The 14,517-nt window shown below is 46.3% G+C and overlaps 5 protein-coding genes across 5 annotated transcripts; 1 reads left to right on the top strand and 4 right to left on the bottom strand.

Moving 5' to 3' along the window:
- Nucleotides 1–1,532: 1,532 nt before the first annotated feature.
- On the bottom strand, nt 1,533–3,764 carry GGS22DRAFT_62754 (uncharacterized protein). The gene is made up of 3 exons (XM_047967593.1): nt 3,064–3,764; nt 2,125–3,013; nt 1,533–1,979 (listed from the first exon to the last, which is right to left on the bottom strand). The coding sequence occupies exons 1-3, from the start codon at nt 3,537–3,539 to the stop codon at nt 1,746–1,748; spliced, it is 1,599 nt and encodes a 532-aa protein (XP_047822586.1). The 5' UTR covers nt 3,540–3,764; the 3' UTR covers nt 1,533–1,745.
- Nucleotides 3,765–4,760, bottom strand: GGS22DRAFT_62753 (uncharacterized protein). Its single transcript, XM_047967592.1, has one exon. The coding sequence runs from the start codon at nt 4,636–4,638 to the stop codon at nt 3,991–3,993; it is 648 nt and encodes a 215-aa protein (XP_047822585.1). The 5' UTR covers nt 4,639–4,760; the 3' UTR covers nt 3,765–3,990.
- A 115-nt stretch (nt 4,761–4,875) lies between these two features.
- On the top strand, nt 4,876–6,951 carry GGS22DRAFT_152277 (lipase). The gene is made up of 2 exons (XM_047959656.1): nt 4,876–5,064; nt 5,166–6,951. The coding sequence occupies exon 2, from the start codon at nt 5,553–5,555 to the stop codon at nt 6,537–6,539; it is 987 nt and encodes a 328-aa protein (XP_047822584.1). The 5' UTR covers nt 4,876–5,064; nt 5,166–5,552; the 3' UTR covers nt 6,540–6,951.
- A 3,668-nt stretch (nt 6,952–10,619) lies between these two features.
- Nucleotides 10,620–12,729, bottom strand: GGS22DRAFT_196625 (P-loop containing nucleoside triphosphate hydrolase protein; the record flags this gene model as incomplete). The annotated part of the gene is made up of 3 exons (XM_047965861.1): nt 10,620–10,784; nt 10,851–12,360; nt 12,524–12,729. 3 exons carry the CDS (start codon nt 12,727–12,729, stop codon nt 10,680–10,682), a joined length of 1,821 nt encoding a protein of 606 aa, XP_047822583.1. The 3' UTR covers nt 10,620–10,679.
- A 790-nt stretch (nt 12,730–13,519) lies between these two features.
- GGS22DRAFT_62737 (uncharacterized protein) lies at nt 13,520–14,272 on the bottom strand. The gene is made up of 2 exons (XM_047967591.1): nt 14,193–14,272; nt 13,520–14,139 (listed from the first exon to the last, which is right to left on the bottom strand). Coding segments are annotated over exons 1-2 (609 nt in total). The 5' UTR covers nt 14,195–14,272; the 3' UTR covers nt 13,520–13,532.
- Nucleotides 14,273–14,517: the final 245 nt, after the last annotated feature.

The raw sequence follows: 14,517 nt of genomic DNA, 5'->3' as shown, positions 1-14,517 counted from the left end.
TTTATAACTATGTCTATTTAACTTGCTAGATGATTCTAAATACAAGTTACTATTATTGTCGTTAACAATATTCCCATCTAAGATGTCAGGAAAAAGAGAGGTTGTTATCAACTTACCCCAACCCTAACCCTAACCCTAAGGAGTTCTGCTGTAATAAATCGGTCAAATGTGTGACAATTCATTTGGCATCAAGTGACCTCCAACCGTTTTATTCAAAACCGAAATTATCATACAACGAAAGAGTTTCTGATGAGTACCTTAGCAGGTAATAGTAGCCGCCAAGCTCATAAGATATTAGTCCATTTCGATGACAACCTTGGAATACAACCAGAGACAACATAAAGATTCAGCAAATATAGGTACATAACCATGAATTAGCAGTATTTACTTAATAAGGAAGTGTCTTTTATAAAATAATCATTTGTACGTGTCTACCTACCTACTGTAATGGGAACATCCCACTTATGAGAATAATTCTAAATAGTCTCAAAGTATTACATGCATAGGAATGATTTAATTGGAAGAAATGATTCTACAATCGATACAACAATTCTACAGTCGATCTAATGATTCTAATCGTTACATGCATGGATATTAACTTACTGATGTCGTGACGACGAGTTCACAACCGTTACTATTAGGTAGGATACAATTTAAACATGTTACCATAAACGAGAGAAAATCATAGTAGGTCTATTTTTTCCAGATCTTGATACCTAGATACCTATCATTAGGTACCTATATTTTATATGAATAGGCTTCCTCAATTATTGCTAACCTAAGTCAAAAATCTATACAGACCATTCCCCCACCGCCATCTCTGACTACACCTTCACTCTATGTGTCAGTTCAACTCTTTCGGATTACCACTCGGCATAGGCATATTCCGTTCGACAAGGCATGCGACTCTCGTATTCTATAGCAAGAATATGATACATCAACTCTAGAGGAGCGCGTGACCTCCTGCCTAGGATGTACTTGACTAATACCCTCGGGTCTTCTTGCCATATATAGGATGAATCGAGTAAGTTATCCGCACCGAATCCCCTTATCCACAACCAAAGAAGTTCAACAACGGCCACGAATAACCGTTCGCAGATGAATGATACCGGTTCATGCGAGAGCCATGCAAGTATGACAAAGTAATTATATTCTACGAGTCTGACGCACGGTGCTGCTATGATGCGCCGGCTCGATGAACTGCAGTAGCCCGAATGTTAGCGCGGTGCGTGTTCTGGGACAACATACACGCTACATGCATCTCAACCCTGTTATTCTCAATGCCTGTCAAAATGCGGAATATTTCCATTAATAAGGTGATTCCTTTAGTCTGGAATATCTGATAAGTGCTATTCATCTATGGTTGTCCGCTTTGTTAGGTAGGATAGGAGCGAACTTGTAATGGTTAGTCGACATGGTTATCATATAAGGAGCTAGCTTAGGCCAATGCTACGCCGCTATATATGCAACTAAACTTGACAGCTCGGTGTCACTGAGGATCTATGTGTCTATGTCATTACCCCCAATTTGCAGAGAATATGGATATGATTAGTAAGCGTTGCTTAGTCCTATCTTACATAATCTGCCCAAGGTGAAGATATACTAATATCTGCCGTCCACCGAAACTACAGACCGTAAAGACTTTTCTAGACCTCGGAGAAGCACGATTAAATTAGCTGCTGATAATCATTTGGTAATACCAGCGATGCGGATGCAAGATAACAGAGAAGGGCAGGGTGAGGGAGCTATGCGACTTCGGCCGCCAAGGCGTCATACCGACTGCCTCTGCCGGTGAGATAGTCGAATTCGCGCTTCATCAAGTCGGTTTCGTTCCCGGACTCCCTCGCTCCCAGAAAATCCTGGATTGACCAAGCGATCCTCTCTGCGCCGATCCTAGCCCCGATTAAGTTAGGGGCGCCGGGACCGAGCTGTAGTGCGGCAAGCCTGCCGGCAACGAATAGGGGAACGTCGTCTCTCCACTATAGCGCATGCTGTCAATTAGACCACTGCCTCTAGTACAAAAACAATTGATGGAGACTCAAGTGAGTGGATATAGGGCTCACCGAAAAAACGATGAAGGGTTTGGATAAGAAATAATAGGTAGGTAGGAAAGAGCCCACTTACGGCCATGTTCTCTGTTATACATGGGAGACCTCCGCAACTTTCGATAGGATAGTCGGAGCATATCGATTTCAGGAAAGGAAGACATTCGAAATTGCTCTGGACGCCGGTGGCGAAGTAGATGTGATCGATTGGCGGGAGCGTCTGGCTTTTGTCCGATAGCGACACGGTCCAAGTCCTAGAACAAGAGTCCCATCGTTTTTCGTCAATTGTGGTGTTCAGAAGTAGGCAAAGCCGACCAGTGGATATATGTCGCTCAAGGACCTTCTTGTACGGTGGCGTGATGCTGCCTCCATTCCGGGCCGTTTTGATCTTTTCCCACCGCTCTTCGGTGGAGTCCGCGGTCCAGAATGCAGCCTGCTCGAAGTTCCGGAACTTTCCTACCCACTCAAGCCCTACGTCGAAAGGCTTGACTTTTAGGGGTCCACGCATCAACAGCCACACCTTAGACACGCCTCGACGAATCGCTAGGTCAGCTAGCTGAGCTGAGGTTAAGCCGCCCCCAACTATTACAACGTTTGTTTGGATCTTGGCATTCACCTTCGCTCGAACACGAGGCGAGGGCATTTCCTTAATATGCATGGCGTGGGTCATTCCCTCCATTCCCTCGGTTGGTGGGTCTGGGATTTGTGGCGGGTTGCCTCCTACTGCTAACACCACAACCTTTGCATGATGTATACCCCTATCCGATTTGATAGTGAAGATCTTGTCGACCTCGGAGTAATCCTCGAGATAGTCGAATCGAATATCCTCCACCTTTTCATGTGACACCACATTACCACGCAAATCATATCGATCTATCAGGCATCCACAATGCGAGGCGAAAAGCGGCGTCGAGGGGACGAAGTAATCGTTTCGATCACGTTCATCGACCGTAGGTTCTGTCCTAGGTCTTCCACTTCTTAGCATAGCAACGCGTGTAAATTAGGCGATGAACCTTACTGTCTCCCGGATCTTTCTCTCTTCTTCCTCTGGTGTTTACTTATTTCTTTTCCGACGCATCCCCGAAGTTCTGTTAATTCGTTATCTCGATCGTTTCGATACGTATAAGCCAATAACCCGTCACGCTCTGCAGGATCGACGTGGAAGAACATTGGGCTGCGGAGGTGAGAGATGTCGAATGTCTTGAATAGGGTATCCCATCGTGCCATCCATCTGTTGTTGGTCGCATCAAGTACCAAAAGGTCGAGTCCCGCCTTATCTGGTGGGGTGGTGGATGATTTCCGGCGTATCTCAAAACCCGTCTTATAGTTCTTGATGCTAGCCCGATTTCTATGTTTCTGGATCCAATGATATCTCTGATGCTCGTCGTCGGAAAAGTTAGCGGCAGGCATATGTTCAGATAGACGTGCCGCGACGGCGAGGCCGCAAGGGCCAGCACCAACGATCAAGACGTCGTGGACTCGAATATCAGCCATTTTATGTTGCTCAGGAATCGCTCTCGGGCATATGAAGAAGTGGTGGCAAGGAAATCAGCTAAGATAGCCGGTATAAGAAGAATCGTTGTTTCGTTGGGAGGACCTTGATGGATGGTCATGGTGAGCACCCTGATGGCATCTTTCCTTCCTCGAGGGCAACCTTGAGGTCACTACTGCCGAATGCGACTCGTTCAAGCATATGACTGCAATTATTGATCTCATTGTAGAAAGTATAAGGTAATGATTGAAGGTCAAGACCGATCGCGAAAAGGTTGGTCAATCCGGGGGATCTCAAGAGTGACATCAGCTTTGAAAAATGAGAAGGAGTGCATCCAAGCTCTCGAGTATGGTCAAAGTAAAGCCTTCCGAGTCCTTCCTATCCACACATAATTCATTTGGTATAATCGCCACCGTCAAATTGTTCATCTCAAAGGTTGTCAATTAGTTTGCATCATTCAAAATGTTCCGCGACGTGGTGAGCCACAGCCGTCTCGTCTCCTTCGAAAGTGCCGCAAACTGGACAAGTCGATGTGGCTGAAGTTACATCCATAACCGAATTCGAATTGTTACTTCCTGATACACCATCTTGTCGCATAGGATCATCTTGCTGGCCAGATTCATTTGGAACATTCTTATTCTTGCCTTTACCTTTACCCTTACCCTTGCGCTTGGTGGACACGATGTACGCGCCTAGATCAGTCTGGTCCGGTGGCGCTTCTAGTGGTTCATCAAGTCGCATGTCTCTGTAACGCGGGCGGCGCCCACGTGGATTTTGAACTGTCCGATTGGCTAAATCGGTCGACTCATCTTCAGCGGGCGTTGAAGTATAAGTACCTGTACCTGTACTTATCAAGGTAACACCATCGGGATCTGAAGATGAAGCGGGGGTAGAAGAGGCGCCTGAAGCGATGCTCTGGACTCTGCCGATGCGCCCATCGGCAAGTCGGACTTTAATACCACGATAATGATCCCCGCGTGTCAAGACGTCGCGAACGGTTCCCCTCACTTCTCGACCTGTGCGCTGATCGGCTTTGAGAACGATGTTCACAACTGCGCCGGGGATCACCTCGGTTGTTTTCGGAACGGCGCGATTGGCCATTCAGATTGGTGGATTATGGCGTTTGGGAAGGAGAGAGATGGGATGGATGGGATGGATGGTACCTATGGGTGGTGCGGATGGTGCAGATGTTGCAGATGGTGGTGTCAAGAATGTTAAGATCGGTAAGATGGTAAGATGATACGATCTAATCTTTGTTTCTTTTTTTTTGCGAAATGTGACAAGTCTGAAAAAGGGATGCCCGATATAAGGTTATGTGGCGTCTAGATGCAAGTCTATGCTTTGTCGAATTTCGCTTAATTGACGCTATTCTAGTCGGCTTCCAATGGTTCGGGATTTCTTCTTGCAGACTGGCAGGTTCACTTTCTGCAATTAGGGTTCTAAATTAAGGATATTGACTCATGGATAATTGCAGCTTGCATACTGCATGCATATAACTCATGTCACGGGATTCCCCATAGGCAAAGGGCATGTCTAACTTGCTCGGGTTGCCGGGTCGCTATAGTTTGCTTGGGACTACTTTCACCATCTTTATCACTGAGGTGCGATTCTGACCAGTCACCTTGCAGATGACGAGTCGTTTTGGAGAATAGGAGATGGCCGGTTCCTCCGACTTCAGATTTGTGGAATCGATCTCCAAGTCGAGTCTCTTCGACCCTCACCGACTGCCGAGATTTTCTGCCTATGCTTTATGCGATTGGTTCAAGGGATCGCCAGTTGGCTCTTCCCTTGCAGACCACACACTAGGTTAGCCTGTCGCCATCGACTAGCCCCTGTTCCTGCACAGCTCCAACATAAATGTCAACCCGTTTCCTCGCCAGGCCGTCTCCGTCGATGTATAGACCACACCCACAACTCTTCACCGAGATATATTATAACTCGACACCGAACCGAGCCTCATCTACCTTATTCTAACTAGTTGGCACCACCTACACATATCACAGCTCGCTCTCAGAATGCGCAAGATTTTGGCGGGGCCAGCTGATCGCTTGCCAAGACCGCCATATGACGCCGAGATAGATACTATCTTCAAAGCCCTGGGTGGCATGCCCGAGCGATATGAAGTCGAGAGGCTTCGCAAAGACGCGTCGGCACGAACACAACCCCTCACCAGCGCCTTACTTGCTGATAAGAGCATCAATGTCGAGGACATCTCAATCCCGGGACCCCGACAGAGTCTAACTATCTCTGTCGTAAAGCCGCTAGCACCAGCAGACGAGAGTCGCCCGTGCATCTTCTACATTCACGGCGGCGCCTTGGTCGCCGCGGATCGCTTCGCTGGTCTGGACACCAGCGTCATATGGGCAAGGGATTTCAGTGCTATCACTATCAGTGTGGAGTACGGACGTGCGCCAGAAAACACGGGTACGGAGCCTGTGGAAGACTGCTATGCGGCATTGCTCTGGACTAGTAAGCATATGTCGGAACTAGGCATCGATCCTGATCGCCTGTTACTATACGGAACTTCTGCCGGGGGTGGTTTAGCAGCGGCGGCTGCCCTGATGGCGCGCGATAGAGGCGGACCGAAACTATGCGGCCTTGTTCTCGAATGCCCCATGCTCGACGATAGAAACGAGAAGGTATCGTCTCAGCAGTTCTCCACCGGCCCCTTTTATAACTCGACTCTAAACAAGTTTGCCTGGAGGTGTCTCCTCGGCGAGCGCGCTGGAGGCAGCGCCGTCAGCGAATACGAAGCGCCCGCGCGAGCACAGGATCTCTCGAGAATGCCCCCCACCTTCCTCGACTGTGCTTCCGCCGAACCCTTCCGGGATGAGATCGTGGCCTTCGCCTCTAAATTATGGGAAGGTGGTGTCCAAGCTGAGCTTCACGTATGGCCCGGTGGACCCCACGGCTACGATCGCATCATTCCTACTGCACCATTTGCTATATTGGCGAGGCAAACCAGGCTGGCCTGGATCCGTAGAGCATTTCAAACGATTTGAATTGTTTGAGGTCTTGGCTCGAGAAAAGTCGTTTACCATCGACTACGACATAATGATGTGGCTCCACGATCAAGCGATTCGGTGGTCTGTCGGAGGCAAAGTGGATTGTTCCAGGTAAAGGGGGGTACAGGTGCCTTTCTATCGACCTGATGGTGTGTGTGCGTTCGTGCCCAACCGGTGTGTCTTCGTGGGGGGATGTTCGGAGTTGGTGGCTGTAGTGGTTGCGAGCTCGTCCGCTAAAAAAAGAAAAAAGAGTGTGTACCAATTACTGGGTTTCGCCAGATAGACTCTTTTCGTTGATATAGGGTCACTTAGTTGCCCAAACGATGTATTACTTACTTGCCTACCTAGGTAGATAGTCTATCATGACTAGATAGATATTTAAATTGGTAACAATTAATTCGTTCCCCTATCTGACACAGCCTTCTTTCACACATTCCTAACTAACATACAACAGGCACAATGTTGGATACCCTATATTCGACACGACAGCTTGAGGCGAACATCAAGATATAAGTGTTTCGGTTGCACCGGAGATAGTGCCGACTTGTCAGATAACTTCAAGTTCATTTCTCCCGCCTCATTTCCTGTGATGGCGTCGTTTCAACATCCCTGTCACCACGCGAAATTCACGCGTACTCTGTAAAGAGCCATAGCTAAGGAATAGTACGAGTCTAGTTGGAAGCTCAGACCAACATCATTCCACGCCGCGGCCTCACTATTGTTGGTACAATACAGCCCTGTGAAAATTTTCTCCGCGAGACACTTGGTTTTTCAGCCGGTACCCGTCGCCATCGATGCCTTAAAATAGAATTAGACTACTAAATCCGTACAGTTTTCCGGGTCATCCGTGCTCGGGGGATGGTGAAGGATAACCTTTCTCGGCACGCACGACAACTTTGTTCAAGGATACGCTCTGACATAGCCCTTCCTTGCCGAATAATGACGTGAGGTCCCCAATTTACCATTGACAATGTGAAAGATTTGTCGAAATGAGAGGTGTCAAATGCTACCGTTAGCTTGGGGGTACCGTCCGTTCGGTGCCTGACCTAAGGATTAGGTGCCGCGCGCCTCGTTACCTCTAGTTTCTTATTCGCACCTCCGTGTATTAGCCCAAGCCTCCAGGGCTTGTAATACCTTATAAGTACTGAGTTATAGCCCTAACTATGAAACTTCGTCGCGGGAGTAAGCGAGGATACGCTAGCCATCCGTACGACACGGCCCGGATGAGTAAAAATGCATTGTCCATGGAAGTGGAAGAAGATGATTCCGTGTTGCTAGTGATTAGACAATGCCTAGCATTTAATCCAAAAGTTTCTTATCTGTTCTAAGAAATTTTAGTTATTCAAACATTAAACTTCTTAAAAGTTTACGCCGTCGCTATGCTGCTTCGGACAGTTGGTTAGATCTGGTCACCCCTTGGCAGTAAATCTGTTATGAAGTGCTTGTCAAGTTAAACATGTGTCATGTTGAAAATGTGAGTTCCTTTTCGTTATAGTAACGTTGCCGTTGTGCCTGATCTCGGTGTAGCTCTAACATGCAATCCTGATTATTAGGCCGGCTATCCTCTTGTATTGCGCACAGCATAATTAACATGGCTTCTCGACGAATTCGAATCATACGATGCCTTCCACAAACCCCCCTTTACGCACGAAACTGCCGACACCGACATGTGTTTAGTGCTAGGTTATAACATGCAATTTTGAACCAATTGCAAAACAAGTATGTCCGATTTAGTCGCCGAAAAACAGAAATTTCAATCAAATTCAAGGAACACGTACAACATCTAGAAGCAATCGAACTCATATAAAATCATGAGGATCTTTGTGGTATACTTGGCCTCCCAGTGTCAAATAATGCCTAATAGTTCCACTACAGGTACCTACCGAAGTGGCGTAGGTCACGACGAATGGTTGGAATCGAAGGGATAAAACCTCATCAGGTTTACAATAATAGGTATCTAGACATAGGCAACTTCCCATGGAGAGCCAGTTGCTCGTTACATGTTAGTAATGTAAAAATGTCTCTAGTTTTACCCTTACGGTTACCAGAGGGACAGAGGTAGGTATGTCAATGTAATACCTAGTAGTATTTTAGATTCCATATGATCCATCGGATGTGTGTAACCAGACTTTAGAAACACTTGATTGATCTTAGCTGTCTTGCTGAGCTGTACCTAATCTATATACAAAGTAGCCATCAAGTCATACGATTTGTTAGAACCATACAAGAATTTGAGCAAGTAAAAATCGATTAAGCTCGATGTCCCCTATTTCCTCAGCTTCCACCAATAGGTACTAAGTGCCCAGTGACGAATAGCATAACTAAAGCTACATTGTTGCTATAATATTAGAAGTTCTCGGCAACGACACATGTAGTCATGTTTCCGCTAACCAAGGGGACTCAAAACATGTTTTGTCCGATTTTCCTTTCCAAATCACATTATCGCCCGTATATTTTATCCACATACTCCTTGTTTTAGCCGCATCACGGTGCATTATCCCGAATAACATGTCCTAATTGGCCCAAAACAAGAATATATCAACATGTTTCTAATTTACAGGATCGTATAAATTCAATAATTACGTACGAGGTTAAAGGAAAGCTGTAGGTAGGTTAAATCAAGGTTATTACCATAGAAGAATTGTTCTTGGAACGACTAATTTCATACCGTGGAAGGACAAATCGTGGCTGACTTTTGTCATCCAATTTCAAAGCCCTCTCGGGTCGGCTTCCCTGTCACTCTCCCCCATCCTTTAGGAAACACCTCTGTAACTAACAGCATGACCGGACGTAAAAATAAGCCCTAAGCCAACGACTATTTAGGAACAACCTACCAACTAAATCTCGAAAAAACGTCCCGGTTCTCCTATTGGAAGTAATGCTCGGGTTGTCGTCTTGGGATACCGACTGATTCGTGCGACAGTGGCTTGACTACAGCTATCACTACACGAACACCATAAAAGGAACCAAGCTAGTCAATGCAATCACATCAAGCCCGCGGAGAAATATAGGATCGGCGTCAACCAGGGCAGGAAAAAGCGAGGGCTACCGAGATATGGACCTTCCCGTTTCGTTACGAACGACAGCGGGATGCTTGTTATCTCGTACATACATCACGTTTTAACGTCCTGCAAGGAGCCGTGTCATGATTACGAAGGAGTGCGTCTCCCTTTGGGGGGAGGGGGCTCTGAGCTGCAAGACGCATTGGCCGAAGCGTCCGGGCTCACTTTGACGGGTGGATCCCGCTGACCATGCCGGGGGCAGCCACTCACAGTCACGATACGGCTTCGTAGAACCCTGATTCGACTACGGTTTTCGACCAACCAGCCTTGGATGCAGACGGTCTCCCACCAGGCCGCCCCGACCCGTGGGCCAGTAAACTCCCACCCATCTTTTCCGCCCGGGGTGCTGAAACTGTGGAGTAGAGGCTAGAACAATCCAATCTGCGTCGACGTCGACCCTTTATTCCACGCTCGTGAAGCGTCTATGGTTTGGAGACCGCATCCTGGCTGCCTAGCCAAGGACAACAAACCGGGTTACCGGAAAGGGGGCGACGGGTGCTCTGGGAACTACTGTCCACTGAATACGACGTGATCGGATCAGAATGACGGGGATTTCTATTCGTCAGCTTCTATGGAAACTCTCTGGCCTATGAGGTCACAGGATGACATGGGATATGGAACTTGCTCCAGGATTGGTCGTGGATTTGACACGACTGGAGATACCCACATCGAAAAGAACAATATTTCGTGTTATTGAAAATAGGGGTTATCTTTTATTCGAGACTTTCATTTAGACCGTGTTTGTAACTATTAAGAAGTATGTAATGTGACATATGATAGTAAAGAGAGAATAGGTAAAAATCGCGCTCATGGGTGTCATGGGTAGAAAAATGATGTATTTTATGATAGATTCAGGGGTCTCGTAGTTGCCTAGAAACGAACCTCATAATCATGATAAACATTGTGGATTTAAAAATCGTCCAGACTGGGAGAAAGCTATCCCTAAGGGAAAAATAAACTTGCCACAAATGTAATTAAGTTTTATGACTAAGTTGGATTTTATGAGAATTTGAGAAGCTGTAATGTCGAGTCTCGAAAACTCTTCGCATCGGAGGAACAACAATAGGAGCCCTGTCTACTTCCTGTTTCCTGGCTTCTGGCCTGCTGTTTGTTGTTTACCGGATAGTGGTCTTGCAGGCGCTGCTTTCGTACCTCTGCCTGACTTTCTCGCAGACTGAGCCTACATAAAATTGAATTAGAATAGTAATATCAGCCAAGTAAAAAGGCTTCTTTTATTCCTACTTACATCTAACGCGAACTGTAGTGTCTGTTTTGTTGCTGGCCAGTTTTCTTTCAAGAGGCTGATCATGAGGAACATAAGCGTCATGCAACCCTTTTCGAGGGAACGCTGCAGGAACTCGGTGAGGATGTTACCGTTATATGTTGGTATTTTTCCCTCTGAAAGATTAATGAAGACTCTCCACAGCTGCGTCAGTGATGCGTTGATGTTATTCCCTTCTTGTAGCTTTGCGCCTGTGGTGCCGGCTTGATGTGTCCTCTCTGAGCCTGCAAGGTCTACTAAATTGAGAATACCCTCTCGGAGTGCTTCAGGGGTGTTCTTCGACATCACGCTAGTCTCAAGGCTGATAATGAAATGCGATCGGGACGAGTTGTTGTTCAGCTTTGTTACGCCGAAATGCCGATTGTTCATCCCTATTTCGACCATGTCATCAAAGTCACTACTATGATTCAATCTCTTAAGACCGGGGTCTTTGACAGATCGAGTATTCCTTGAGATGGACTTCTTCTCACGACCACCTGATTTCAGTAGCCACAATTGATTATTGTAGATTTCGTAGCAGCATCCTCTAATGTTTACGACGAAATCAATCTCTTCAAGTCTTTCCTTTTCCTTGAATAGCATCGTCTTTACCCTAGGGATGATGCCGTCGTTCTGGTAGTCAACCCCTTCTTTTCGGCCCATGAAGCTATCTACGTTGCTCATCGTGTATGTTTTTCCAGTCCCAGATTGTCCGTAACAGAAGATACAAGCCTTTTTCCCATCAATGACTGATTGGACGAAGTTGCTGATCTCATCAAAGACGTCATGGTTCGTGTCTTGGGGACCGAAAATTCGCTCAAACTCGTATATCTCTGATTTTGTTGGTCTTATATCTCCCCACACCGTCCTCTTTTCATCGATTACGCTTAGACTAGCTGGATCACCGTGGAACTCTCCATTCCTCACCTCGTACTCCAACAGGTCCCGTGAGCTGTCTGGCCGAATGCGGCATATGACGCGGATAGCCCCTTGAAGTTCCTGGACCTTCTCGAAGAGAGATCGGCGTCTAGTTTCTTCCCTGCGCAACTTCTTCGTCAATTCTTGTGTTTTCTCGTCCGAGATTTTCTTCATATTTAGCAATTCTAGATCCAACGTCCTTTCCCGATATCGAAAGCGTTCTCTCTCTTTTCTCAGAAGCTCTCGATACTGTGATTCGTGCTGCCTTGATGCTTCCAAGTCTCCTATTAAGTCCAGTTTCTTATCTCTTAACCCCTGTATGGTTTGGTCTCTAGCATCTAATAACGCGGTGTAACGTCCTAGTTGCGTCTTTGCCTCCAGTAGTTGTTTGTCTTTGCTCTGTAATTCGAGTTGGGATTCTTCAAGTGCTTCCTGGAAGCTTCGTTTTGCTTGTCCCTGTCTTCGATCATACGCATCTATCTCTTGGTGAAGTTTCTGAAGATTCATCTCAGACCCTAGTTGTGCTCGGTTCAGTTGACCCAGCTCAACAAGTAGGGCATCGTGTTCCTTTTTCAATCTGTTATGATTAGTCAATCTATCTCTATTTCGTTTCTTGGCTTTCAAGAGTGTGTCCTGTAGAGTTTTCCACATTTCATCGACCATCACATTGAACTTTGCTTACGTCTCTGGGCAAAATATCCCCCCGGATAGTAATTCTGCTTGTCAATTTATAGACTTACACATTGTATTCTTCCCTTGAAACCCGGATCTGGGTCTGTATTTCATCGTCGTGAACCTTCTTTAATTGTGCAATTTCATCTTTGAAGCCTTCGTAGGTTGCCTCAAGCTTCGACTCAAATTCTCGTTCTTTGCGTTGATTAACTAGCCTGTTCTCTTCTTTTCTCCATTGTAGCCTAGCAATAGTGATCTCCAGTGGTGTACGCATTTCCTGGAGCTTCCGCTTAAAGTTCCCTATGCTTCCTATTCTTTCTCCTTTGTTCTTTTTTTATAAAAAAATTGGCCTTCCTATCTTCAAAGTCAGAGCAATGTTGGATGTGAATAGGTAGGTTGGTAGGTACCTATGCATCTTCCCCGTAGATAGAAGCCTATCTCCTTTATTTGTAATATTTGCTGCTTTCTGCAGCTTCGAACTCGTCGCACATTTTCTTCCATGCGTCTTTGTATTGATGATTTCCCTACGGCGGGGTCCCGAAACATCAGGATGCATCCTTTTTGGGGTCTTTCATCTGCATGTAGAATTTCGAAATCTCTATTTCTTCTAGCTTTGTTATTTCTGTCCCTTCTCTAGATCCATCTCGACCATCTAAATCTTTCCCTCCAATCCATTCACGTAAATCGATGTCGGCTCTCCGTGAACCTACATGTTCAAAGATCTCGGATATTGGTACTGCGCCCGGCTTATCACAGAATTATGGGCGATGGGATTCTATGGAGGCGACGTTACTATCGTAGAATTGCTGGCACACCTTCACGCCCATCATATTACCGGTTTCCCAGGGACCAAAACTGGTAATATTCTCATCCTTTTACTTTTGAAGGGCAGCCCCAAGGTACTGAGATGCGGTTACCACTTGGATCTTGTATTTACGTTTCACGGATTGGCCTACGTACGACAGGCCGGCTGCAAGGATGACCAAATAACGCATGGTGCGACTGTATTGATACAACCGAGTTCGGGGAAGCTTTGGCTTAGACCGACGTAGATATCGTACACAGTGAGTCGTAACCTTACCAACCCTGTCTCGTCAACTCTTTAACCCTCACGACGCAGGCCTTGAATCCCTTCTTAAACTGCCTTCGCCATCGTTCGGACTTCAATCTCTTTCGTTTCAAACCTGGCCGCTCGTGGTTTCTCTGTCGGAACAAATCCTGTCTAACTCTGTTCTGAGACACTTGCATGTTTAAGAGCGTGAAGGATCTTGCTACATCGACAGTTTTCCCTGTGCGTATAGTACGACCAGTTCGTGGAATTAGACGCATCGGAGGTCGGGTGAGTTCTGCGCGCACTTCTGGGTTCTTAGTTAATTCACCGGTTTCGAAGTCGATTTCGGGCGCAAAGATATCGTCTTCGTCGTATGTTGACATCTCAGGTTTTTTAATCTCCTCCCCTTTGTTAGATATCGACTGCGGATCTCTCAAGGTCCATGACGCATAATTATGGTGTTGAATATAGGTTATAGGAAGTCTTCCGTTACTAAGTTCGATTGGGCGGAGAATCGGTGTACTGGACAGCTGCCGTATGCAGGGCATTGGACTTGATGGCCATCTGGACGCAGAGCTTCGAAGAATTGACGCAGATCGTAAGGCGCTTTGCGTGACGCGGTAAAGCTCAGCCCTGTTTCAATTAGCTGGTTGACATCACATTAAAATTGATGATTTATTCCATACATATTCAGAGCGGGCTTAGCCAGATCGCGGATCAGCTTTCAGAGTTGCCCATAGACATTTGTGATAATGAAGCTTCATCAGTTACGATTTTCGACTTGGAGCAATTCATTGGTCCGACATACAAAGATCCACTCAATTTTCTCGGCCGGAATGATCGATAATCCGTAATTCACGATTACCGGTCTAGCTTAACCTTATTATGCGGGGCATTCGTTTTTCAGTCGCAAATTCCAAAATTTGTACATCCGTACCTGGAGACCCACATAATTCCGACTTCGAAGGTTCAAACTAGCTGTGCTCCAGCCATCGATATTTTGTGGCGGTG

The sequence above is a fragment of the Annulohypoxylon maeteangense genome (genome assembly GCF_022496945.1).
Source record: "Annulohypoxylon maeteangense strain CBS 123835 unplaced genomic scaffold GGS22scaffold_2, whole genome shotgun sequence".
Lineage (NCBI taxonomy): Eukaryota > Fungi > Ascomycota > Sordariomycetes > Xylariales > Hypoxylaceae > Annulohypoxylon > Annulohypoxylon maeteangense.
This window is presented reverse-complemented; position numbering and strand designations above follow the sequence as displayed.

Coding starts and splice junctions, on each gene's coding strand:
- GGS22DRAFT_62754 (XM_047967593.1), bottom strand. CDS start 3,539: ATGGCTGATATTCGAGTCCACGACGTCTTGATCGTTGGTGCTGGCCCT. Junction 3,014..3,063: donor AGAGAAAGATCCGGGAGACA/GTAAGGTTCATC, acceptor AAGAAGTGGAAG/ACCTAGGACAGAACCTACGG. Junction 1,980..2,124: donor GTATAACAGAGAACATGGCC/GTAAGTGGGCTC, acceptor CATGCGCTATAG/TGGAGAGACGACGTTCCCCT.
- GGS22DRAFT_62753 (XM_047967592.1), bottom strand. CDS start 4,638: ATGGCCAATCGCGCCGTTCCGAAAACAACCGAGGTGATCCCCGGCGCA.
- GGS22DRAFT_152277 (XM_047959656.1), top strand. CDS start 5,553: ATGCGCAAGATTTTGGCGGGGCCAGCTGATCGCTTGCCAAGACCGCCA.